The sequence below is a fragment of the Asterias amurensis genome, chromosome 18 (genome assembly GCF_032118995.1).
Source record: "Asterias amurensis chromosome 18, ASM3211899v1".
NCBI lineage: Eukaryota > Metazoa > Echinodermata > Asteroidea > Forcipulatida > Asteriidae > Asterias > Asterias amurensis.
The window spans coordinates 6,670,062-6,695,901 of record NC_092665.1 but is presented as its reverse complement, the minus strand read 5'-3'; the positions used below and the strand labels follow the sequence as shown (position 1 = coordinate 6,695,901).

General features: G+C 39.9%; 2 protein-coding genes across 2 annotated transcripts; one reads left to right on the top strand and one right to left on the bottom strand.

Moving 5' to 3' along the window:
- Positions 1-1,923: 1,923 nt before the first annotated feature.
- LOC139950239 (uncharacterized) lies at positions 1,924-8,990 on the bottom strand. Its single transcript, XM_071948856.1, has 2 exons — positions 8,933-8,990; positions 1,924-3,426 (listed from the first exon to the last, which is right to left on the bottom strand). Exon 2 carries the CDS (start codon positions 3,424-3,426, stop codon positions 2,629-2,631), a length of 798 nt encoding a protein of 265 aa, XP_071804957.1. The 5' UTR covers positions 8,933-8,990; the 3' UTR covers positions 1,924-2,628.
- Positions 3,788-25,840, top strand: LOC139950978 (alkaline phosphatase-like). The gene is made up of 10 exons (XM_071949806.1): positions 3,788-3,886; positions 12,429-12,603; positions 13,164-13,249; positions 15,327-15,438; positions 16,378-16,476; positions 17,894-18,034; positions 19,153-19,353; positions 20,798-20,920; positions 21,183-21,409; positions 25,358-25,840. Exons 1-10 carry the CDS (start codon positions 3,788-3,790, stop codon positions 25,838-25,840), a joined length of 1,746 nt encoding a protein of 581 aa, XP_071805907.1.

Genomic DNA, 25,840 nt, shown 5'->3' with positions numbered 1-25,840 from the left:
GAGGTCAAATAAAAAGAAAATTCATTGTCAATATTAATGTATTTTGTCAGAACAGACTAATTTGCAAGCACATAAAGCAACATAAGGCCAGCTGTGTATTGCTTTTTACACGAACGTTTTACTATACTACTCAAGTCAAGCTTTAACAACTTTTTTTTTTCAACAAACTGAGGATTTTGATTTGAAGACACCTTTTCTGGGGTACGTTACACCAAACCATAAATTAATGGCTAAATTATGTTGTTTTGAAGCATTTTCTAATACCTTTCAAAATTCAACAAATAATTGTAAGCATAAAAACCTTACTTGGTAATGAGCAATGGAGAGATCATAATAGTATAAAACATTGTGAGTAACGGCTCTCTCTGAAGAAAACTAGTTTTTGAGAAGAAGTACTTTCTCGAATGGTTGAGGTCTCAAATTCAAGGCATCTGAAAGCACACAATTTGTGCGACAAGGGGTGTCTTCCCATTATTCTCTCGCAACTTCGACGACCAATTGAGCTCAAATTAATGTTCACGGGTTTGTTAATTTAAGAATATGTTGAGATACACTAAGTGGAAAGACGTGACTAGTGCTTGAAAGTTTCCTAATGTGTCCTGCCTTTGCCCTTAAAGGGTAATTTTAAAGTGATTTTCAATTGTATCCTTTGTTTTCTCAGAGTCTACTTCCGCACAAATGCTTTTGGGAAACAAGAATATTCAATGGAGCAAAACAAATTAAATGAACACATTGCGAACAAAATGTATTTACTATTTACAACTTTTGGATGAGATTGAAGTCATTTTGATTGTTTAACACGTAAGGCAGGATTCCGCCTTGAGCCGGTGTTTCATGGAAATCTGTTCCCTGAGATTCTGTCCCCATTTTGGGCAGGTGTGTCAGGAGATTCTGTTCTCCCAAAATTCTCTCCCCTTGTACTGCAAACTTGTTACAAACTACTTGTGATAGCGTCCTCTGTTGAATCACACTCACTCAGCCCATGTTAGTTTCCCAAACAGGGGAAATAATCTCCGGCAGCACTGATTTCACTGAGACACCGGCAACCCATCCGGGCGTCTAGTCCTGGAGAGTTGCGCGTGGCAATTGTAGTGGCAGGAGATTTCGTCCCTTGGAGATAGTTTCCTCCTCTTGTCGTTTCTTCTGAAAGCACCCTTGTTAAGTTCCCCAGCGGAAGCTTCAGGAGGAAAATCTACCACGCACCAAGTACCCTCTTTTGGTTCAATCTGCTTCAGACCGTTTGATATCAGAATCTCCGAGGAAAAATCAATAGCACTCCGGGTCTTCGTTAACTGCGGCCCCTACCAGCCTGGGAAACCTAGGAGGGGCCAGGTCATTTCGTTTGTTTGCAGTTTTTTGGAATCAAAAATAAAACAACATGTTCGGTCGCCAGTCAAATAAGCCGAGTTTTGTTCCTCCGACAACGGGGGCTACAATCCCGGCCAAAATTCTTGGGCCACCCATTCCTACGTTATTTAAACCCATTCCCTGTTCACTTCCCACTGACAAGTTTTTAGGGTTTGTGTACTTTTTGTAGAAGGACGCAAAATCAATGTTCACTGATTTACGGTAAACTTGCACTGTTTGAAGGTAAAACGGTAAAAAGTTTCCGTTACATTTTATTTTCTGAGGTGTTGTAGGTTTTGACAAAAATGTGTAAAACAGTGTTAGGAAAATTAGTTCAGCTTGCAAATTGTATTTACCAATAATTTTAGTTCAATATCAATTAAATACGCAAAACACAAAAACCAAAACAATCAATTGATATCGGCTTTAATGTTCATTCCTTCAATGTATTTAAAACATTCAAGTGACACCTGACTATTTCTAAAACTATGCAATATATCTTAACGTCTAGTACACTAAATGGATTATAGTTAAAATTAACAAAAACATGCTTTGTAGAAATACAAGTATCTAGTTATATACTAATGCTTTGTATTCTAGCGTTAATGCAAACATTAACACTGTGTTTTTGACGACCTTTAACGTAATAACTGTTTAATTGTGAAATGAATCAGATGTTGACAATTTGAAGATTTGATTCAAATGCAGGGGCTGGAAAGAACACACCAGCAGCAGTTATTTGGTTTAATGTCCAAGCTTTGGGTGTATCGCGTTGCTAAGTTACTTCCGTTTGATTTAAGCCAGTGTATACATTTTTGTTAAAAACGAATTACAAGTAAAGTGATGTTTTCGGGCAAAAGGATACAAATAGGACTAAAATTTGATCACAAAACTGTTGGTTTCAGAGCGTTATTGCTAAATACCAGTGTGTTTAAAGTCACCTGGAATAGGTATTTTGTCAAAATAAAGCTTTTGTCACTAAAATATGTGTTTTGATGAGTAAAATATGAATAAACATTTATCTAAGGTACAAATTTAGTTTCAAAATTTAACAAATTTAAAAGTAGGCCCGACCCGAGAGGGCGCTGTTCGTGACATCAATCAAGGCGCTTTATTTGAAGCAGGACGGCTCAAAGTGTTTGCTGCACAGCGCTGAAAAAGACGTCGGACCGAACCACTTTGCAAACTGACCCCATTTTTAAAAACTATATAGTTGCATATTAGTTTATTTAAATCGTTGTCTAAAACATTAAAACGTTTCCGTGTGTTTTTATGTTTGATTTAGATTTCGTACAACAGGAATCCAGTAAAAGACGTGTGATGGTTAGAGGTACTATGTACGTGACCGTATACAGCTAAGTGAACTTGATCTCCACGGTGCAGGGGAATCACTGCACTGCTGCTCACTTGATGATGATCTGCATCGTGTACACCCCCTGCAACAATGGCGTTACCGTTCTTCATCAGCTTGACCCATAGTAAACGCCCACTTGATAGTTCATTGACTGAGAACATAAATACGTATACCCCAGGCACGTTACACGTAAACGTGCCATTATTCAAGTTGAAATCAGTCCCTTCCTCTGAAAACAATAACTCTTCAAAGGGCAGATGATCCCATATGGATGGAGGACTGAAGGTGGTATTCCTCACTGCAGTGAAGGCGGACCGTCGCGTACTATATTCACCTGCTTCACCAGTCTGTCCAGCTGGTCCAGGTTCACCTCTCTCCCCCTTCAAACCATTCATCCCGGGCAGACCTCGAGGTCCTTGTTTCCCTGGTTGACCGACTCCTTGCTCTCCCGTAAGTCCAATATCCCCTTTAGCGCCTGGCTCACCAACTAATCCATCTGACCCCATGTCTCCTTTAGCCCCGGGTTGACCTACCTCACCAGGGGACCCTACAAGCCCTTGACCATGGTTCCCATTTGACCCGGGAATTCCAGGTATACCGGCTGGGCCCTGGCAGCAGGAGTTACACGTCGTCTCCGGGTCAGGTGAAACTGTTGTTTTAGCCACCATGAACGGAACTTGCAAAATACAAAGAAGAAAGGTCACTGTTGCTATGGTAATCTTCATCTGTAATTTAATAGAATACATAAAACAAACGATAAAAACATAGAAGGCGCTTCTCTAGCATGTGTGTGTTAAATTATGTACCTGGCCGTATTGATCGTAAGTGTTCCCTTGTGTTGAGCTAAATAATCGCTCCACACAACAAAGTGGCTACCGCTACACACTTGAGTACCTACTTAGCTTACGGCAGGGTGCCGTTGGCTCGTTTGATCTTTAACATATTGAATATCGTGTTGAAATGCTCCCCAATGACACCCAAACAACTGTCAGACAATAATAAACAACTTTAAAAGGAGAAAACGAGGAAATATGGGTGTTGAGGAGAAAGAAATTTAATCAGACCGGTAGAATCTTTCTCCCAACAATGGTACTGTCCATTGCCGTTCCCTATGCCCCCAAAAGGATGAGCTCGTTTAATCACATGCGTAAACACAGAGACTCTGGTATCCTTCACCGAGACATTGTTAGACAATACAACCCATAGTAACGATCTCCATATAGACGGCTTTGGATCTCGGATTCGACTTGACAGAGATTAAAAAATTACAGTGAAGAGACAGGGTGGGGCGCGTATGCCTCTATATCAACAAGAGATGGTGCAACACAGTGATTGTTTGAGATAAAACCAACACCCTATACATTGAGCTCCTGTCCGTATCACTTCGCTCATTTTTAATCCAAGAAAGATTCCTCAACTTGTCTACATTGTGAGGATTTCTCCTCGTGTAAAAAGACACGATATCTACAAATAGTCTAACTACTGCATAGCGCGCGGCAGCGTATTGCATGGTACCTCGACGTTTGAAATAATAACTGCACTTGGCGTCACTGTATTCTCCTTCGAACCCAATTAGTGTATACCGATTTCCCAATACGCTGCCACTACTTAATTTCATCAAAAGTGGTCGTCCGGAACACGTCAAATAATTTCGACATAGGTTCAAAGCATAATCCAAAGACGTATATCGGCGTATTTAGCCGTGATCTTAACTTACGGCACTGTCACACCTTGACGTTTTAGTCAGCGTATGCCGACGTATGGCAATTTCTCTTAAACGTTGGCATCCGCTGAACTTTCGATGGACTTTTCAATTTTGAGCGTATACAAAGCCTATTCATAACGAGTTGGACGTATGCAGACCGTATTAGTAACTTACTTAGAACGTTTCAATAACGAATGCTTAGCCTGTTCACAGCATTCACAGCTTATGTCCTACGGTAATCTAACTACTGCATAACGCGCGGCAGCGTATTGCCTGCGATCACATGCAGTTGCCTACAAAGAGGGTGCCTCTCGACGATTGAAATAATAACTGCACTTGACAATGTAGTATCCTCCCGCGAACCCAATTTGTATCCGATTCACATAAACGCTGCCATTACGCCATTATACGGTAGATGCAAGTTAGAATCACGTTCATTAAGTTCTTTGGTCGTCCGGAGCACGTCAAATACGTTCGAGGTAGGTTCAAAGCACGTTACTACTATTGAATGTTAAGGCCCTGTCACACCTAGACGTTTTAGCAATTTTAGCAAGCGTATGCCGACGTATACAAAATTGGGGCGAATACGCTGGCGTACGTCGAATAAGTTATGGGTAAGTTTTGTATAAGTTATGAGCACGCTGAAACACGCCGTGTACGTCGTAGTAAGGCGAGGTCGTCGAGAAATTGTGTGCATGCACAACAAAATCTAAAGCCCTTTTCACACTACAGAGCCATTTCCCGGGAAATAAAGTCCCGGGAAAATCCCGGGAGTTTTTAACCCCACCGCCACCCCAGCAACCGTTCTCACTATCCCAATTTGGTAACTCCCGGGAGTACTATTTCCCAGGAATATGCAAGGTCGTTTCACACTTACGATCAAACCCCAGGAAATGTGGTAAACAGGTCAGCCCATGCGGAAGTTACAATGTTTTGTGGACGGAAGTCCGTTCCCATAATGCCACGCGGCCGGCTGCAAAATCCTTACCACATGCGACCCAAAATGGCTGCACATAAATTGTGTATTTGCGTGTTGTTATACCAATATATTGTGTGATTACGGCGGAGAAGAAGTCTTGCAGTTCGGGGAAGACGTCGCTGGCGTCTTGTCAGGAGAAGACGATTGCTGTGACAGTGTTTTAAAGACATGCGGTATAACAATCGTATGGAATTTGTCGTGCGATTGACGGGTTTCATGGCACTTGCTGAAGTATTGGTCAAAGGTCAATCTGGTCTACCATGAAGAGCGGCCACTGGTGGTGGGAGCAAGTTGCTATTAGAAAAAGCGAAAGGGAGCTTTCTACTCTGCGACAGTTTTTTTCTTTCTTTTGAGAACTGTAATTGAATGGACTTTTGTGTCCGTGTTTTACCCCGAGGTTTTGTGTTGGCGTTCATCTCAATTTTTGCCTGTTCACACTATAGTTATTTCCCGGGAAATTCCCGGGAACTTTTGGTTGATCTGTTCACACTACAAAAATACTCCCGGGAATTTCCCGGGAAATGATGTTTTCCCAGGAAATAATTCACCCTGCTCAGGGGCAGGGTTAAGGGAATCAACCCTGAGGTAAGGCCTAGAAATTCTCTGAATGGCATTTTTCGAAGGATTGCATAATAATGTCCATGATGTAAGGGCCAAGATAATTAAAGATTTTATAGAAAAAAAATACCGCACGGTCGATTTTGCGCAATCTGACAATAGAATTAGAAAGCAAAAGAAGCATTCTTCCCTTCCAACATCAACAGTGCTGTTTTCCCATCGTGCAAGGAAAGAACACTGAATAGGCTTTTTCATGGCTTCATAACGACTTTTAAATGTATATTTCTTCTAAAAAGAAATGTTTGCAATAGAACACTTATGCAATAGAAAATATTTAGGCCTTGAAAAACAAAACTAGTATCCTACCGACCTAAAGTCTTTTTTACCCAAGGTTTTCGGTTTTTTTTGCAATGGGCAGGGGTCCGTTCATACCCAGCACCACGCAGGCAGTCAGCAAATTTTGAGAAAACTTTCCCGTGTCTTGTAGGCCTATGCCCATCTAGCTGTTTTTGGACTGCATCGTTGGCCCAAAATGCAACTAGTTTCAAAATTTCATCATCACTCCATCGGTCACTTCTACCCATCGTAAGAAATTGAGCAACAAATTGACTTAAAATATTTACTGTCAGGTTGTAGACAGCAATGTCGATCGATGAACTCAAATCTGACTCTGGACAACACAAGTCCACCAACGGCCAAGTACATGTAAAAATACGAACTACCATACACACATGGCGTGTGTACTAGAAGGAAGCTTGTTCACGCCAACTATTTATTCTATTCCTATTCCATTCACGTGGTCAATTTTTTTAATTCATATATTTATTTGTAAATTACAGATGTTATTCACTTTTATTTTCGTACCTGAACGTAAACACTTTCAGAAGGAAAAAACAAAAAAGGGTTATTGTTACCACGCGAATTGATTGGCGCGCTATTTTTGACGTCTGTGACCTTTCGAGATTAATGACGTCTCAACACATTGGAAGAAAAATGTGGGGTAAGTTAGACCCGCTTTCGTTCTCACTAGCTGCTTTTCCCGGGAAAAACGTTTTTCCCCGGGGTTAACTCCTTTAACCCTACCCCTTAACTGGGTAAATTATTTCCCGGGAAAATGTTATTTCCCGGGATTTTTTTTTTTGTAGTTTGAACAGATCGACTAACATTTCCCGGGAGTTTCCCGGGAAATACCTGTAGTGTGAAAAGGGCTTAAGTGTGCCAGCGTGTGGTTCATAAGTTCCGCATAAGTTGTAGGTGCGTTATACAATCGATGACGCACGTTCACACACGTTACTTGTAAGGTTATCAGAAGTCGACATACGTCGATATAATGTCTAGCGTACCAAAAACGTATTTCTTATAACCTATATGAGTAATGTGCTTTGAACTTACGTCGAACGTATTTGACGTGTTCCGGATGACCACATAACTTACTAAACTTGTTTCTAAACTTACAGCTACCATGTAATGGTGTATTGGCAGAGTTATGTGAATCGGTATATACAATTTGGGTTCGCATAAGGATTAATACGATGTCAAGTGCAGTTATTATTTCAATCGTCGAGAGGCACCCTCTTTATAGGCTACTGCATGTGATCGTCGGCAATACGCTGCCCCCACGCTCTATGCAGTAGTTGGACCATCGTAGAACATAAGTTGTGAACGCCGTCAGCACGCTAAGCATTCGTTATGGAAACGCTCTGTGTAAGTTACTTCTACGGTATGCATCCGTCCACCTCGTTATGAATACGCTTCGTATACGCTAGAAATTGAAAAATCCATCGATAGTTCAGCGTATGCCAACGTTTTAGAGAAATTTGCAAACGTCGGCATACGCTGGCTTAAAGGTGTGACGGGGCCTTTACTCATAATTATTCGACGTACGCCAGCGTACTCGCTAAAATTTTCATACGTTGACATACGGTGGCTAAAACGTCAAGTGACAGCACCTTAAGACAGTGTGCCACCATGTTTTGGCTTACAAAATATGCTGTCTTAGTTTTAAACTGTGTCATTATTGTCGTAACAATAATGGAGGATGGTAACAATTTGTCCCCAAACAAGAGGAATCGATTATCATGGTAAAATAAAACAATTAATGTTGCATGCTCCGTGACGGGGTCCAGGTTTTGAATAAACTTTTGGGGAAAACAGCCAAACTCGGCTTTACCTCGGTTGCCCCTCCCCACGTCGGCTGTACAAAACACCGATCACCATAATAATTGTGAAAGTGTTGCATTATGTTCAATCTCGTTTTGTTTTACCCACAACATAAAAGAAAATAACAAAGTGGTCATGTCACACAATGCCATTTAATCAGTACTTGTTGTTAATTTTGTTGACAGCTTTTGGATGAAGAGTACACACACATTAAAACGAGCAGAATATCAAGCACATTCAACTGAAACTGTCTAGGTAAACTTTTATTGCCCACTATTTGAACAAGACAATGTACAGAATACCAGCGGAACTTGCTGCTCCAAAACGGAAACCACTTGCAAGTATGGTGATAAAAGCCCCAACGACACAACACTATGTATCGTGGTTTCAAAGGGAAATGCAACGGCATTACAATCTGTACCACCAAACAGTACCACAGTACACTAATGTTGGCAGAGAGCAAGTGACCCAAACACTACATGAGAACTTCAGCTGAATACGCTATACAAAATAATCCGTCAAAATTACGGTGCTTTGTATACCTGGCAGCCAGGGTGCTAGGTATTAAAAGTGCAGTAAATTTCAAAGTGGAGTTTAGCAAACTACCCTTTCAAGGCACAATTTACAAAACTGCTACTGTGAAATTTACTGCATTTTACCTGGCACCAGCTGCCAGGTAAAGCACCTTAATGTTACTGCTTTATTGGGTAGAGTGGTGCCCCTTCTTGACCAAAACTGCAACATTCTTGAAATAAGAGGCTACCCTAAAATACACTGCATGCATCTAGAAGCCAAAGTCCGGGTCCGACAGTATAACGAGAACACTTACCTTGATGATGTTGTGTTCTTGTAGTCCAAACTTTCTCAGTTTCTCTTTTCCGAGAAGATGCAAAGTTGTTATGAACACTGCTGCTGGTGCAGCGCGTTTAAATACTGTTGTATTTTCATTGAAGTGCCCATCAGTCTACTTCGATGTTTGATTGACAATCGATGAGCAGCCAATCATAGATACGTGTTAAAGTCACTGATTGAATGCAGTGACTTACTCTACCATTGGTTTGGACGAGGCTGTATGTTACAATTGTGGATCAATACCGTGTTAAAGTCACTGATTTATGACAGTGACTTACTCTACCATTGGTTTGAATGATACTGTATGTTGAATGGATACCGATGGTGTAAAACTTTACACTACATTGTGTATGTGGTAAAGTCACTGATTGAAAGCAGTGACTTACTCTATCATTGGTTTGGATGAGGCTGTATGTTACAATTGTGCGTCAATACCGTGTTAAAGTCACTGATTTATGACAGTGACTTACTCTATCATTGGTTTGAATGATACTGTATATTGAATGGATACTAATGGTGTAAAACTCTACACTACATTGTGTATGTGGTAAAGTCACTGATTGAAAGCAGTGACTTACTCTATCACTGGTTTGGATGAGGCTGTATGTTACCAATGGAGATCAATTTGTACATGCTTTAATGGTATGGTGTTTTTACATGTATATCCGCCCTACTGGGTTGCACTGTGTGATTGCTTCCTGAAGTTCCTGGCCGTTTTCCTTCTATTTCCGCTCAATTGATGTATTTCCCTGATGATTGTGAGTTAAAGTGCAAGTTTATTATCAAAGAAAGAACTGTGTACGCAATATATATACTGTTCAGATGGATCTCTTTCGTGCTTCCACTCTTTTGAAGTATATGTTTACTTACACTAACTCAGTGGTTTTTTTTTCCGAAATCGAAATGCAATGACAATGTATTTATAGTACAGTGCGCCACCAACAGAGCAACATTAAAGGCACTGGACACCATAGGTAATTACTCAACAGAATTGCTAGCATAAAGACTTACTTGGTAATGAGCAATGGAGAGATGTTAATAGTATAAAACATTGTTAGAAACGGCTCTCTCTGAAGAAACATAGTTTTTGAGAAAGAAGTATTTTCTCGAGTTGTTAAGGTCTCAAACTGAAGGCATCTGAAAGCACACAACTTGTGCGACGGGGTGATTTTCTCATTATTCTCTCGCAATTTCGACGACCAATTGAGCTCAAATTAATGTTCACGGGTTTGTTAATTTAAGAATATGTTGAGATACACCAAGTGGAAAGACTCACTAGTGGTTGAAAGTTACCTATTAATGTGTCCTGCCTTTGCCCTTAAAGGGTATTTTTAAACTGATTTTCAATTGTATTCTTTGTTTTCTCAGGGTCTACTACCACCGAAACGCAAAAATGCTTTTGGAAAACAAGAATATTCAATGGAGCAAAAACAATCAATACAAAGCACAAAAATCAAAAACAATCAAATGAACTTTTGGATGAGATTGAAGTCATTTTGATTGTTTTAAAAATCACGTAAGGCAGGATTCCGCCTTGGGCCGGTGTCTCATGGAAATCTGTCCCCGGAGATTCTGTCCCCATCTTGGGCAACTTCTTTGACATAAAGGACTCGTTCATATTTTGAAAATCTCAAAATCGTCAACATGTGCTTAAAGGCAGTGTACACTATTGGTTAATTACTCAAATTAGCATAAAACCTTACTTGGTAACGAATAATGGGGAGCTGTTGGCAGTTATGAAAGACTGTGAGAAACGACTTTCTCTGAAGAGACGTAGTTTTCGAAAAAGAAGTAGTTTTCAACGAATTTGGTTTCGAGACCTCAGAATTAGATTTTGAGGGTCTCGAAATCAAGCATCTGAAAGCACACAACTTCGTGTTACAAGGGTGTTTTTTCTTTCATTATTATCTCGCAACTTCGACGACCAATTGAGCTCTAATTTTCACCGGTTTGTTATTTTATGCATAGTTGAGATACGGCAAGAGTGAACACTGGTCTTTGACAACATTACAAACGGTGTTTACACACATTTGCCCCCAGCTACATTCAGATTACAGACAAGTTGCAAATGCATATTATGAGAGATTTATACAAACTTTGATCAGGATTTATTTAACACAAGTTTGAACTTACAAGTCCATTCCAATTGTTTTGGGCCTATTCATGTAAACCAAAAATGGCTTTGCTATATTAGTAAGAATAAATTGTGCTAAGTCATAGTCTTGAACATTCGTTTCAAACTGGCGGGGTCGTGGTCGTAGATAAAGGACCCGGCCCGCCTTCGGCTTAGTCTTTTGTTTACGGCCAAATTAACGCGGGGTCCAGTGGGAACGGGGCCTAAGATACTGTTGATTTTAGACAAACGCTTAAGACCTCGTACCACTCCCCTTTTTCATTGTTTTACTTATTGTTATGAACAAACAAATATCTGTAAATGCAGGAGAAGATTGTTGAATAAATAAATAGCATTGAAGAAGTTGAGGGCCCAGTAATTTGATAAATACTCCAAGCATGTCAATGAGAGGCCTACAATTTATTAAGAACGTGTACATTGAGGATCAACTATTTCGAATAGTGCTAAAAAAAAACGCCAAGATATTTTGATTTGGTTATCACAATTTACAGTCCATCATTACGGAATCATCAAAACGTGTATGTAATTAGATTGTATGCACATTCAATCGTTAAGGATTTGTAACGCTGATACGCCATCCGCTATTTACGCGGGGAGGGGTGGGGGTAGGGATGGGAGGGGAGGCGTTGGTGAATCCATTATGACGAATCAAGCCGTTATCACAGATTTAAACATCGTTGTTTTTTCTGGAGGGCTTTCGTAACTATTAGGTTTTCGAGGAGATTTTTTTTAAACAAATCTTATTACAACTCCTCATACAATTATGCTGAAAAACCGTAACAGCAAAACAAAGTATACCGACATACAAGGCTGTCGGCCTGACGGCCTCCGCATGCGGTTAGTGGTATGAGTGCGGATGACTTATGTGCACAGTAGTCGTACGATGTGACAGTGTGTATACGGGTGGGTCATGCGGTCTAATCGCACGCACCACGCACAGGGTATACGGGTGGGCTTACAGCGGCGTCTTTTCGGAGCGAATAACGCGACTGCCTTTAGCAAGGCTAGTGTGCCTGATAAGCTTCCCTGGGTCGACCCCGTGGTGCTCACTCGGGTGAACCCCTGACAAGAGCTAATCGAACGAACACACTCACCCTCTCGTGGTGATGGCATGTACCTCAGGTCACCCCAAGTGACCCACTCCACAAGCAGGGCATGGGGGGGGGGGATGGGGGCTGACCCGGATGAGCCCCGTCAAAGCTATTCGAACGTACCGGGCAGATCGGGGTCGACCCAGGGAAGCTAAACGAACGCACCCACTATATTGAGTGCGCCCCACGTGGTCAAACATACGGAGCATTTAGTCTGAGAATATTTCCTGCACTCTTTCATCCTCTAGACGTACAATACCGATAGGCAAGTACCGGACTCGGCTGGTACGGCTACTGCTTATTTTAGTGGTGTTAAAACCAAGACAGCAGTGATAGGGCTAGACGATTCTGCTATTAAAGGAGATTGTAAATCTAGTCTCAATGCTAATGTGGAGTCTGTTATGATATCTGCTCAAAAGTCTGGTAAGTTTAAAAGAACGTCAACATATTCATATAATGTTTTATAACACACCTCTTGCCTTTTCTGTATTCTGGTTGGCTGAACACGGTCTCGTGGGATGAGCTTAGTCTAGTGATCGGCGCATGTGTTTTGCGGGAACTAGCTCTTTGAAAATAGTGCCCGGTTACAGCGCCCTCTCTTGACTTGAACCGTGAACAGCAACTACAAAACATCCTTTCTTTTCCACGTGTTGTTCTTATTTCACATTTAAGACCGACACAATTCGGTACTAGTGTACGTCTATTCCCCCCTCGGGCATGTTAGTGACCAGAAGAGGTGCCTATTTCCCTTGGCCTTCAGCCTCGGGAAATAGGTCCCTCTTCTGGTCACTCAAAGTCCCTCGGGGGTAGACGTACAATTACCTCATTGCCAGTCAATATGTGTATAATAATTATGATTTACTTTCATTGATTTGTTGTCAAGTGTTTTGTAATAATTTTAATCTTGTGTTCTTGAAATTGTATCGATCGAATATAATATAGCTAATAAATTAGGTTTTCGTTGCTTTGTGTGCTTTCTAAAGGCAAGGCAACGGGATTCGTCAGCACTGCCCATGTGACACACGCTACCCCTGCCGCACTTTACGCACATTCGCCCCATCGAGACTGGGTGTGTGACTCTGATATACCGCAGAAGGAAACTGACATCGGTTGCATTGACATCGCTCACAGCAACTCATAACACTCGGACAGGATACACAGGTACAATCTGCAACATTGACACAAACCAGTGTTTGCGTTCACTATTCTGAATGTACCGTTTGATTATTCGCCACCCTCTGTCATGGGTGTTATGGTTTTTGAATCAAAGTATCTCACAAACTGACCGGCACTGAAACAGGTAGCTGGAAGCACTCGATATAGAACATAATAGATGTTAAATTAGAACGATATAGAACAGTTAATCAATTTATAGAATTTTTCAAGCGTGCTACATAATGAAAGGTTGGCGAAAGCCATTATTTCAAACTTGTCAGTATCACCTTATGCATGGTGTCCGTTAGCCTTGATCAAGGCGCTACAGCCAGCCGCGACCTGCAAAATCCCAGTCCCCGTCACTGAGTTCCGCCAGCGCACCCCATACATAACACAGTGCATATAATACGTGTACAGCGTATGTACACACACATACCTACTGTATGTATGTACATTACATGTACCATCTGTATGGTACACGTAAGGTACATCATGAGTACTTTCTAAGTAGCGCCTTGATGGTTTTGTAACTGCCAAAATTTAGGGCGGAGCTCATTATGGTAATATTTACTAACAACCCGTTCTCATTGGTTGTTGGTTGACCTATAAACTCTTGCTGCGATGTCAATCACAACGTTCTGCAAGCACACGCACGTGCTCCGACGTAAACAACAAGCCGTGGCTGCTGTGCAAAAAAATGCAATGGCGGCGGGCGAGAGGAAGAAATCCCTACCCTAAAACAAAGTTGTGTAAATCAATGGTGTATAATTTGCAACAGTAGCCTACATCGTGGCACAACTGCAGAAGCTTTCAACAAGATAAAACAACCAAGTTTAATGCACCAATCATGGATTTAAAAATACGAAGGAAGAAAATGGGACCATACAGTGTGTGAAGTGTGTTTGAGAAAAGTTCAAAAAGTATCAAGGTGTCATGGGTTTCCGGCAATGGCTACTTGGTTAGAATTATGTTGGGCATACCCCATCCCCTTGAAGCACTAACATTTAATAAGATTCTGTTTTCCCCATTTCAGACCAGATTAGATAAGAAACCCAGCTGTTTATTTTGTCTACACATACTATGCGTTACGTTTCTCGCAGTAAATCAAAGTTGGGGATCGAAAATAAATTATGTGTTGGTCAAAAACATACCAGACGGTAGAAGATGGCGTGTGGCTGAACAACAACTACAAGTAAAGATCAATTTCATAAACTAACTCTTGCCATACTACTACAACAACGTTACACTTATAGTAAAGCAGCTTCCCATTCAGGGACAAATCTACCAGCTACATTGTACTGATGCTAGTCCTCGTGTTATAATGAAACACAAGACAACGGGGCCAAGGAACCCCTCCTCACTTTGAAGTTTTTTGACACCGTACCGACCGAGCGAGGCTTGTCCGGCTCACATCGGTAGCCCGAGTACCGTCCGGCAGCGCATTCAGACCCATTATACACCATAGTGACACCACGCTCATGTCCATACAGCTAGCTAGCGTACAGCGTTACACACACAAACATACACACATGGACGTGGCATGATTGCTAGCAGTAATACGTCATTCTCAATCGCGCTTGTGATTGGCCAATGTTTAGAATGACATGCCCAGATCATGCACGCCCTTTTATCGGAATTCCGATAAAGCTGTTACAGACCCATCAAGGCTGTTGTTTGAGCCACGTGTGCGAGGTTGAAAGTAGAAAGACACGACCGTACTCACGACTTCGCTATACAGTTCTCACTGTACAATGTACTGTACATACAATGTACTGTATACATGTACATTGTTCGTGTATGCACAGCGTGCAGACTGCCGAATCGCGCCGGGCCGGGGCACACTACGCCAACAGCCTTGAGTCAAGGCTAGGTGTCCGTCTATTTAAGAAGCAGATTCTTAGAATACCCTTCCTGCTAGTCATTGCTGCATGCCGACCACCAACTTCATGGTACGGTCATTTTTATACTAATTCTTCATTAATCTATGCCAGGTTATAATGGGTGGGGGAAGGATGGAAATGTTACCGAGAGAAGCTGCCGACCCAGAGTATCCTAAAGACTCTTCTAAAGCTGGATCTAGAAATGATGGACGAAATCTCATTGGTTTGTATACCTGATAAAACTTAAACCCAATTATTGATGACTATTGCACCATTTTGCTTTAACAGCTTCTGATCCCATCCGGATTCCATAGAAACCGAGCTACTGAAATCAAAAATGCTGAATTGATAATGGTGAATCAATAATTTGATCGATAATAATTAGTCGATATTGGTGAGTCGATATTTGTAAACCAATAACGACTACTCGATGTTGGTGAATCGAGAATGGTGATTCGATAATATTTGTGAATCAATAACGGTGAACCGATAGTCGTAAAAATATAACTGTGTATCAGAAATGGAGAATCGATAATGGGAAAAGATAATGTTGAAACGACCATGGTAAATCAATATTGGTAAGTCGATAATGGTGAATCGATAACTGTCCATGAGCCACAAGACGCTGACATTACCATAGAGACAGCATGGTGCGTAGTTATAGAAGATAGGAGGAATGTACTTGAATATAAAGTGGTAATGAATCTGAAATAAAAGATTCGTTTTTACAAATCCAAAATTATGTATGATGTATACTTTACATATAATTTAGTACTATTAGTTACGTTTCACTCCTAAGCTAGGAGCCTTTGTAAATTATATGTAAGTAACATCATACATAATTTTGGATTTGTAAAAAGGAATCTTTAATTTAATATACTTCCGCAATCCAGATGAACTTATTTAATGGTAATGAATCTATTCGTCTTATTTTTTTATTTATTTTTTTTTTAATTTTTTGTTCTGTTTAAAGTTTGTTTTCTTGTAGAAGTATCTCTCATCGAAATAGTTGCACTTGATCAAACCTTGACTTTATAGATGTTTTCAAGATAGTTATAGTTCCACAGCATTTAGTTTTCTTTCGGTCACATGAAGCTCTTAATAACAATCAAGTAAAGGATTTATTTCAATAAATGTATTACAATATTATGTTTTGTTTAAGACGAATGGCAAGCAGGTAAAGACAAGACAAACAGCAAGTACGTGTGGAATTTGGAACAATTTAAAGACGTCAATCCACTTGAAACTGACAATCTTTTAGGTGAGTTGTTGCTTTATGTACCAATTTGAACAAGTACAATCTATCGTCTGTATGGCACAGCCAATGTAACCAAGGTATGTCGTTTGGAACATGATTTTGCCTACAACCCTTGCGCCGCATCTATACTGAGCTAAATGTACATGTACGTACATGATGTGGGGTTGTGTCACTTATTGGCACGGGCTTTAGGTTAGATGCCACACGTCGTCATTTACAAACTGCGGTGACATAGACGTAGGCTACCATAATTGCCGTATAATGAGAGTTAAGTTTTATATTCCAGCAAACCTAATTCGGTTTTACCCCATTACATAACTTTTGTTAGCACTTTTTTATTTTTTTATTTTGTATATCACAATATTACGTACAATCTGTGTCCGTCTTATTAGAGAGGTTTCGCAGAGTCGCGGATACGAATACGCATACAGATATCGAATCGTACGCGTTCGCGTCAAGTGAGCTGTGTAGTTTTGTTTTGCAAAATTCTAACGAATACCCTCAACTTGAGGCTCAAGAGGGCGCTATTAACCAAATGTACAGTACATAAAAACTCCACAGGCTAAAGTGAGATACGTCGCTTAACTTTTTAGTCCATTGTTATTTTTTTGAAGCATGGTGGAACAATGTCCAATTACATCCATGTATGATACCTCTAAAAGACATGGTGAAAACCTGGTGCATTAAAAAATAACAATCCGCTCCAAAAACATGAACAAAATATAATCGTTCTTACTTAAAGGAACACGTTGCCTTGGATCGGAAGAGTTGGTCAAAACAAAAGCGTTTGTAACCGTTTTTTATAAAATGCATATGATTGGAAAGATGTTTTAAAAGTAGAATATGATCCACACAAGTTTGCCTCGAAATTGCGTGGTTTTCCTTCTACTGTGCGAATTAACATGGTCGGCCATTTATGGGAGTCAAAATTTTGACCCCCCGTGTTAGTCGACAAGATAAAAGGAAAACCACGCAACTTCGAGGCATGTTTGTGTGGATCATTGTATTCTACTTTTACAACATCTTTCTACCCATATGCATTTTATAAAAAACGGTTACAAACGCTTTTCAAAGACCAACTCGACCGATCCAAGGCAACGTGTTCCTTTAAGTGTATGGCGACAGGTTTCCGTTTTGAGCGACTATTCTAACTTGTGTACAACGGTTATACGTCACATCCCCATGGACCTCAAAAAGTGATGACGTATTATGACGTATCCGTTCACGTAAAGAGTATCGGTGACTCTGCGGAACCTCTCTAATAGGGAGCTGTCAACCACGGAAGAAACTTTTGACTATCTAATTTATTTATATACACAGAACAAGTGAAAAGGCATAAGTTTGAACTTTATAACTAACCAGGACGATTTAATATAGAAACTTTTATTTGACAGTTGTATTAACTTTGCTTACCTTTTAGGTTTGTTTGAGCCCAGTCATATGCAATTTGAAGGCAACCGAATGAATGACGTAGGGGGTGAGCCCTCATTGTCTGAGATGGTAAAAAAGGCCATTGAGATACTTCAGAAGGACAAAGACGGGTTCTTCCTTATGGTTGAGGGTAAGTTATTATTACAACATACAGGTTTCTGGTTTTTGTAGAGTGTTGGTTAATTGGTTTCATGCGCCCTAGCCTTGTCCAAGGCTCTATACGTTAGCACCGACCCGCTCTGAATTCACGAACTGCATAGATACTATACCGCACGGTACATAACAGTACAAGATACCGAGTCTAGTTGCAGCCTCGTTGTATGAGGTACAACAACCTCGAAAAACCATGCTTCGACCCCACGGTATTAAGTACTGTTATATACCGTGCAGTATAGTAGCTATGCAGTTCTTGAATTCATAGTAGCGAGCCGGTGCTTGCGTAAAAGACCTTGGACAAGACTACAGGAGCCTATTGTGTCATTGCTGCTGTTTCACAAGAGGTTATCGTTATAGGCCCTACCTCTTATATTTGAGGCTTAGGAAATCATTGACAATCTGAAACCTCGTTATATGGAGTATTTACATTGTCTCTTTGATGCCATTGTCCAGTCACAGATTGTATGTATGTTCATTGTTGATAACAAGACCACGCAGGTTGGCATGGACGGCCAAATAATATAGCAAACATGCAACCGACCTACTAGATTTTGTCACCAAAGTAGACTTTTCTGCAAACTTGTAATTTGGTTGTAAACAAACATTTTTAAAAACTAGGGCTATCGTTTGTTATCTATGTATTCCTAGTTTTCGAATCTTGGTTGACAAAAACTCCGTCTATGATGTTGCTTTATCACGGTGTGGCCATCTTGATTTTACTCCATTCAAACTCATTGTAACAAAACTGAGGCTGGACAAAATAATAGTCTGGTGCCATGTTTGCGCAATGAATGTTAGCATTCATTACTGTTATGGAAACAGGGAACATGACCGAGATGGTGACAGCGTGATTATAAACCTTTATCACGGTGTGGCCATCTTGACTTTATACTCCATTGTAACCAAACTGAGGCTGGTGCCATGTTTGCGCAATGAATGTTAGCATTCATGACTATTATGAAAACAGGGAACATGACCAAGATGGTGACAGCGTGAACATTCTTCACGAACAAGACACACTACCAGATTTTTCATCAAATTTCAATAATTCAAACACAAATAAATCATACTATCTTGAATTGATACACCAAGGTGGCCGAATTGACCATGCGCATCATGACGGGTTAGCCTACCACGCCCTGCATGATACCATTGCAATGGATAAGGCTGCAGCCAAGGCGATGTCAATGACCAATGAAATGGAGACTTTATTTATTGTAACTGCCGACCATAGCCATGTACTATCTATAGGAGGAGCAGCTGATCGTGGTAGTCCAATACTCGGCAGAGGAGGTAAGTTTCATCCACAAATATAACTTTAAAGGCAGTGGACACTATAACTTCTAACAAGCTTAAGCTCAATGAAAATAAAACTGATACATCGATTGACCCTACTGGTTCTGTCAGCAACTTATAAATAAAATTTGATTCTCATAATATGACAATGAGCAAGCAAGTTTCCAGCCTCTGCCAATCAACAAATTTTCAATTACGTAACTTAAGGAGAATCAAACGGTACCTGGATAAGGATACTCTCCATCATGTTGTCAGAGCTTTAGTCCGCTCTCGTATTGACTATGGCAATCTCCTTTTATTTGGTGCAACGTCATATGAATTGGACAGAGTTCAAAGACTACAAAATAGTGCAGGTCGTTTAATATGTTCCACACCCTTGAGAGAACATATTATTACCCCATCACTTAGGGAACTTCATTGGCTACCAATTAGAGAACGAATCCATTTTAAGATTGCTCTTCTCGTTTTAATGCTTTAACAAAACTACACCTCATTATTACCACTTAACTGTAACATTACACTCCTCCACGATTTCTCCGGTCCACAATTGACATCACTCGCTTGAATGTTCCCCGAGCAAACAAAGTTTTAGGTCAGAAGGCTTTCAGTGTGGCTGGGCCCATGATTTGGAACAATCTCCCAACTGCCATTAGGGAATCTAATACTCTTTCTGCTTTTCGTAAAGTCCTTAAGACTCACCTTTTTCCAAGTTAATTTCTTTCTAGTGCGCTATGATCTTGATGGAATAGCGCCTTATAAATATTAATTGTTATGTTATGTTATTGTTATTGATAATTACTCAAAATAATTATTAGCATAAAACCTTACTTGGTAACGAGTAATGGAGAGCTGTTGATAGTGTAAAACATTGTGAGAAACGGCTCCCTCTGAAGTAACGTAGTTTTCGAGAAAGAAATAATTTTTCACGAATTTGATTTCTAGACCTCTGACTTAGAGTTTGATGTATATAAACCAAGCATCTAAAAGCACACAACTTTCGTGTGACAAGGGTGTTTTTCTTTCATTATTATCTCGCAACTTCGACGTTTGATATTTTATTGTCTTTGACAATTACCAATAGTGCCAGTGTCTTTGAACAATTAAAAGCTTTATCTTTCAAAATATCATTTGTATGCAAAATAGTATACAATGAATTTAAAGAGAGACTGTTTCTAACTATTATAATTTATTTACTTCCCCTTTTTTCAAAGGGCGATATTTCTCGATAAATCCAATTGTTTGTAGACTGCAGCTTGATTATGTTTTGAAACAAAAAGTAAACTCCGTTAAGTTACCCGAATTCAGACTGAATTCTGACCAGTAAGTAATGTTAACAAGTTGTGCAAGCTTCTCAGTTTTCTATAAGTGAATGGTGATTCATCGTCAAACCATTCATATTTAAATTCTAACTACAACAAAATGGTTTTGCATAAACGTCAAGGTCTGATGAATGACGGTTTGCCATTTACAACACTCTCATATGCAAACGGCCCTGGAGGAATTGAGGAGTTAAACAGCTTCAAAAGTACTGGTTCGAGACGGAATCTGACGGATACCAACACAGGTAAAGCTTCAATTGATTACTTTGAGTATTGGTTTATACCACTCAGGTACACCACTCAGTAAAATTAAATCCGAGTATATGCAGACTTTTTGAAATATTTTAAATGTTAAACATATAACTTGGCAAAGTTACAGGGAAGTTTTTGCAAACACGATTTTGCCAAGGGAAAGTGCCCCTTTGCCATTTCATGAAGTTAATCATTAACTTGTGTAAACAATCATTTTATTGTGATAAACATTGTTTTATTATTTTGTTTGTGCAGAGGCTGCCGATTTTCACCATCCAGCGCTTGTCCCAATTGATTCAGAGACTCATGGTGGAGAGGACGTCACTATTTACGCCAATGGACCAATGTCGAATCTTTTTCACGGGGTACATGAACAGCACTACATTGCCCACGTGGTCAGATATGCTTCCGGGTTAAACTGCCACAATGGGGCGCCCTCTAATGGACCAAATTCCATTTTGGCTTTACTGTTGTTTTCTTTCGTACGGAAGTTTATAGATTGAAAAAGAAATTCAATGAATGTATTTTGTCGAGTTTGTAGCAAAGTCAGCCAAGATTATAGTTTAATCGTGTTTGCAAACAGTAAAACAAACAACCCAAAACATGACATCTGTACAGATAAAAAATACAGATAAAAAAAAAATAAAAAAAAAGAAAACAACAACGCCAGGCCTAAACGAGAAACTGACTGGATACATTTTAGTTTAATGTTTGATGAAACAAATCACTGTAACAAATTACTTGGACAATTAGGAACCTGCGATCTTTATATTAACGTAGCCCTGGTGTTTCCTTGCCTTGTCCATATACTTGTTCGCCGTGGTAGCCAGAGGTAACCCGCTATGTGAAAATGAGTAAAGTTTCGCGCAATGCATTAGCGTGCAAGGGACGGTTACATGTGGAAGGGGTCGTTGTGGATAGATTTTTTTTGTAACAATGTTTTTTGTTCTACTTCTTTAGGATCTATATTTTCATGGTCAATATTCAGATAACTTAATTTTAGTCATGAAGCTATAAACAAAACATGATTTTGTTAAGTAAACGTACTTTTGTTTCATTTGTGCCCCTTTTATTTCTACATAGCGCGAAGTATCGCTGATTTGTATTCCTCGCAGTTTTGTCGTTCGGTACACCCCTACGTACATTATGGTATCATCGGAAACCTTTGACTCTCGCCTTTCCTAATTATAGGAGATTAAAGCTATGGTTAAAACTAAGGCTGCAAAATTGTTAGACCAACAGAGGGCGTTTCTTATAATACTCGGATGTTATTGTGGGCTTAGTGTGTGTGTTCGACCCCCCCCCCCCCCCCCAGTTTGTAAATATTATTTCAAATGTGACGTCAATATCACATGGGTCTCCCCAGAGTGATCAACCATTTCCCTACAATAGACCGTGTAAGTCTCATGATGATAAGGTCACCACTGAGCTTCCGGGCACCACAGAGCCATCAGCTGGGGAGATTAACGTGCGTGCAATTGTAGTGTGATTTTGTTTCTGTCTGATCACTTTTTGTCAATCCAAAAAACATATTGATCACATGATTACATTAACAATTACCATCACTAAAATCTGTAAACTTAAACAAATTAAAAGGAAGAAGTATTGCGCCACCATCCGGCTCGAAGTGCCCGATTGGTTAACAAAGTGAATGTGTTGACTACACTAGCACATCGAAGTTAGTTTTGTTTAAATAAACATAACATTTTCATCTTATTCGAGCAAAAATATTCACCTAATTGTTTCTATGACACATCATTGCCCCCTTGGCTCGAAACTCCAACGGTAGTTTCGCTTTTTATCATTAAACAGACATTGATTAAATTTTAAATTAAATTGTTACCTCAAACGAGGTCAAACAACAAGAAAATACATTGTCAATATTAATGTATTTCGTCAGAACAGACTAATTTGCAAGCACATAAAGCGACATAAGGCCAGTTGTGTATTGCTTTTTACACGAACGTTTTACTTTACTACTCAAGTCAAGCTTTAACAACTTTTTTTTCAACAAACTGAGGATTTTGATTTGAAGACACCTTTTCTGGGGTACGTTACACCAAACCATAAGTTAATGGCTAAATTCTGTTGTTTTAAAGCATTTTCTAATACCTTTCAAAATTCTACAAATAATTGTAAGCATAAAAATCTTACTTGGTAATGAGCAATGGAGAGATGTTAATAATATAAAACATTGTGAGTAACGGCTCTCTCTGAAGAAAACTAGTTTTTGAGAAGAAGTACTTTCTGGAATTGTTGAGGTCTCAAATTCAAGGCATCTGAAAGCACACAACTTGTGCGACAAGGGGTGTCTTCCCATTATTCTCTCGCAACTTCGACGACCAATTGAGCTCAAATTAATGTTCACGGGTTTGTTAATTTCAGAATATGTTGAGATACACCAAGTGGAAAGACTCACTAGTGCTTGAAAGTGTTATTTTAAACTGATTTTCATTTGTATCCTTTGTTTTCTCAGAGTCTACTACCACTGCTTTTTTGGAAACAAGAATGTTCAATGGAGCAAAAAAAAAAAATTAAATGAACACATTGCGAACATAATGTATTTACTATTATTACAACTTTTGGATGAGATTGAAGTCATTTTGATTGTTTAACACGTAACGCAGGATTCCGCCTTGGCCCGGTGTTTTTAATGGAAATCTGTCCCCGGTGATTCTGTACCCATTTTGGGCAGGTGTGTCAGGAGATTCTGTTCTCCCAAAGTTCCCTGCCCGCCTTATACGGCAAACTTGTGACAAACTACTTGTGATCGCGCCCTCTGTTAAATCACCCTCACTCAGCCCATGTTAGTTTCTCAAACAGGGGAAAGAATCTCCGGCAGCACTGATTTCTCTGAGACACCGGCAACCCATCCGGGCGCCTAGTCCTGGAGAACTGCGCGCGGCCTTTGAATTGCGAGTGGCAGGATATTTCTGTCCCTAAGTTACAAGTTATATATTCATTTGACGTTCACGTTTGGTTTATAATATAATCTCTTTTTGCTTTGGTTTTTCTTATAATCTGGTTAGGGTAGTTTGTTTTCCCTCGTTTTTCTACCTATCTGCCTGGTTTGCGTTAAACGTGGGTTTCAGTCCGTATTGCTACCCTTTGTTATTATTTTTTTTATTTGCGGAGTTCCCAGGGGTCTTTTCTATGGCTAAATTCCATCTAGCTTTGGTTTTTGGACGGGTTCATCAGTTACGTCACGGGTCCTTTTTGGTCCATGGGGGGTGGGGTTGGGTTTGGGTTAGTGGTTTGGGGGGAGGGTTTTTTGTCCAACCTTGTTTTTGTTTTTTTCTGCCAGTGGCCCTTTTTTTGCTGGTTTGGGGGGGGGGGGGTTTGGTAATGTAAAAACCCTGGAGGAGGAAATATTCAGTACTAGTAAAACCTTTTTTTTCTGTACAGTCAAAGCTTTCGTGTATACGATATGTAGAGAATGTTAAGGCTATTGTGTTGGTTACATGGAATGTCAGCTTTCTTTCTATTATTGAGTTGCCTCTACTGTTTCAAAGGATTGTAGATGATTAACGGTCAAAGTACTTATATAAAGCAACGACAGCTCCTATCCATAGCCTCTATGAATTGCCGTGGTTTGGCTGATCACACAAAAAGGAGGGATGTTCTGCATTTTTTGAAATCCAAGAAACATTCCATTTATTGTTTGCAGGACGTCCATTGGGACAAAAATATTGAGAGTAGAGATGAACATCACCTTGATTAATATTTATGGTCCAAATAAGGATGAGCCTTTTTTCTACGATGTTATTAGCAATACTATTAATACTTTTGATAACCCCCACACGGTTATTTGTGGGGACTGGAACTTGGTTTTGAACGATAGTATTGATTGTATTAACTACGTAAATATCAATAACCCGTTAGCAAAGAAAAGAGTTCTCAGTCTTTGTGGTGAGCACGATCTTACTGACCCCTGGCGTATTCAGAATCCTACTACTGCTAGTTACACTTGGAGGCGGCATGATTCAGTGAAGCAGTCTAGATTAGACTTTTTTCTCATTTCTTCAGAAATGAACTCTAAAGTCACCGGTTGCGATATTAAGCCAGGGTATCGTACAGATCACTCCTTAATAGACATTCAGTTTGACTTCAATCAAATGGATAGAGGGCCAGGTTACTGGAAATTTAACAATTCCCTTCTTTCTGATACGGTGTACGTTGATCAAATTAAAAATGCTATTAAAAAGGTTGTAGAAACTTATGCAGCCTTTCCCTATCTGCATTCCAACTTGGTTCACATCCATCCAAATGACATCCATTTTACTGTTAATGATCAGCTCTTTTTCGAAATGCTATTGTTGGAGATTAGATCAAAAACAATCTCTTACGCTTCGTGGAAAAAGACAAGCAATAATAAGAGAGAGTCCCACATTGAGACAGCGATTCAAAATCTTCCTTATTAAATTTCTCAGGGGGACTTAACAGTCACTGAAGAGCTTAAGTCAAAACAAACTGAGCTTATTGATCTGCGTAAAAAGAAAATGGAGGGTGTTCTTATTCGATCTAAGACCCGCTGGATAGAAGAGGGTGAAAAACCATCACGGTATTTTTTGAACATGGAAAAACGCAAGATGATTAATAAAACTATCAGTTCTGTTGTCAGAGATGACAACACTTATGCTAGGTCCTCCTGTGAAATCCTAAATGAGTCTAGGCTTTTCTATAAAAAACTTTATTCCGAGGCTGAAAACTTGAACGACAGCAATTTGAGCTCTGTTTTTACTGGAGTTCCAGTTCTCTCGGATAAACTGCGGGAGAGTCTGGAAGGTCCTTTGTCATACCATGAACTCCTAAATGCTCTAAAGGGGAGCAAAAATGACAAATCTCCAGGTTCTGATGGTTTCAGCTTCGAGTTTTATAAGTTTTTCTTCTCTGGTACCTGTTGCGTTCTTTAA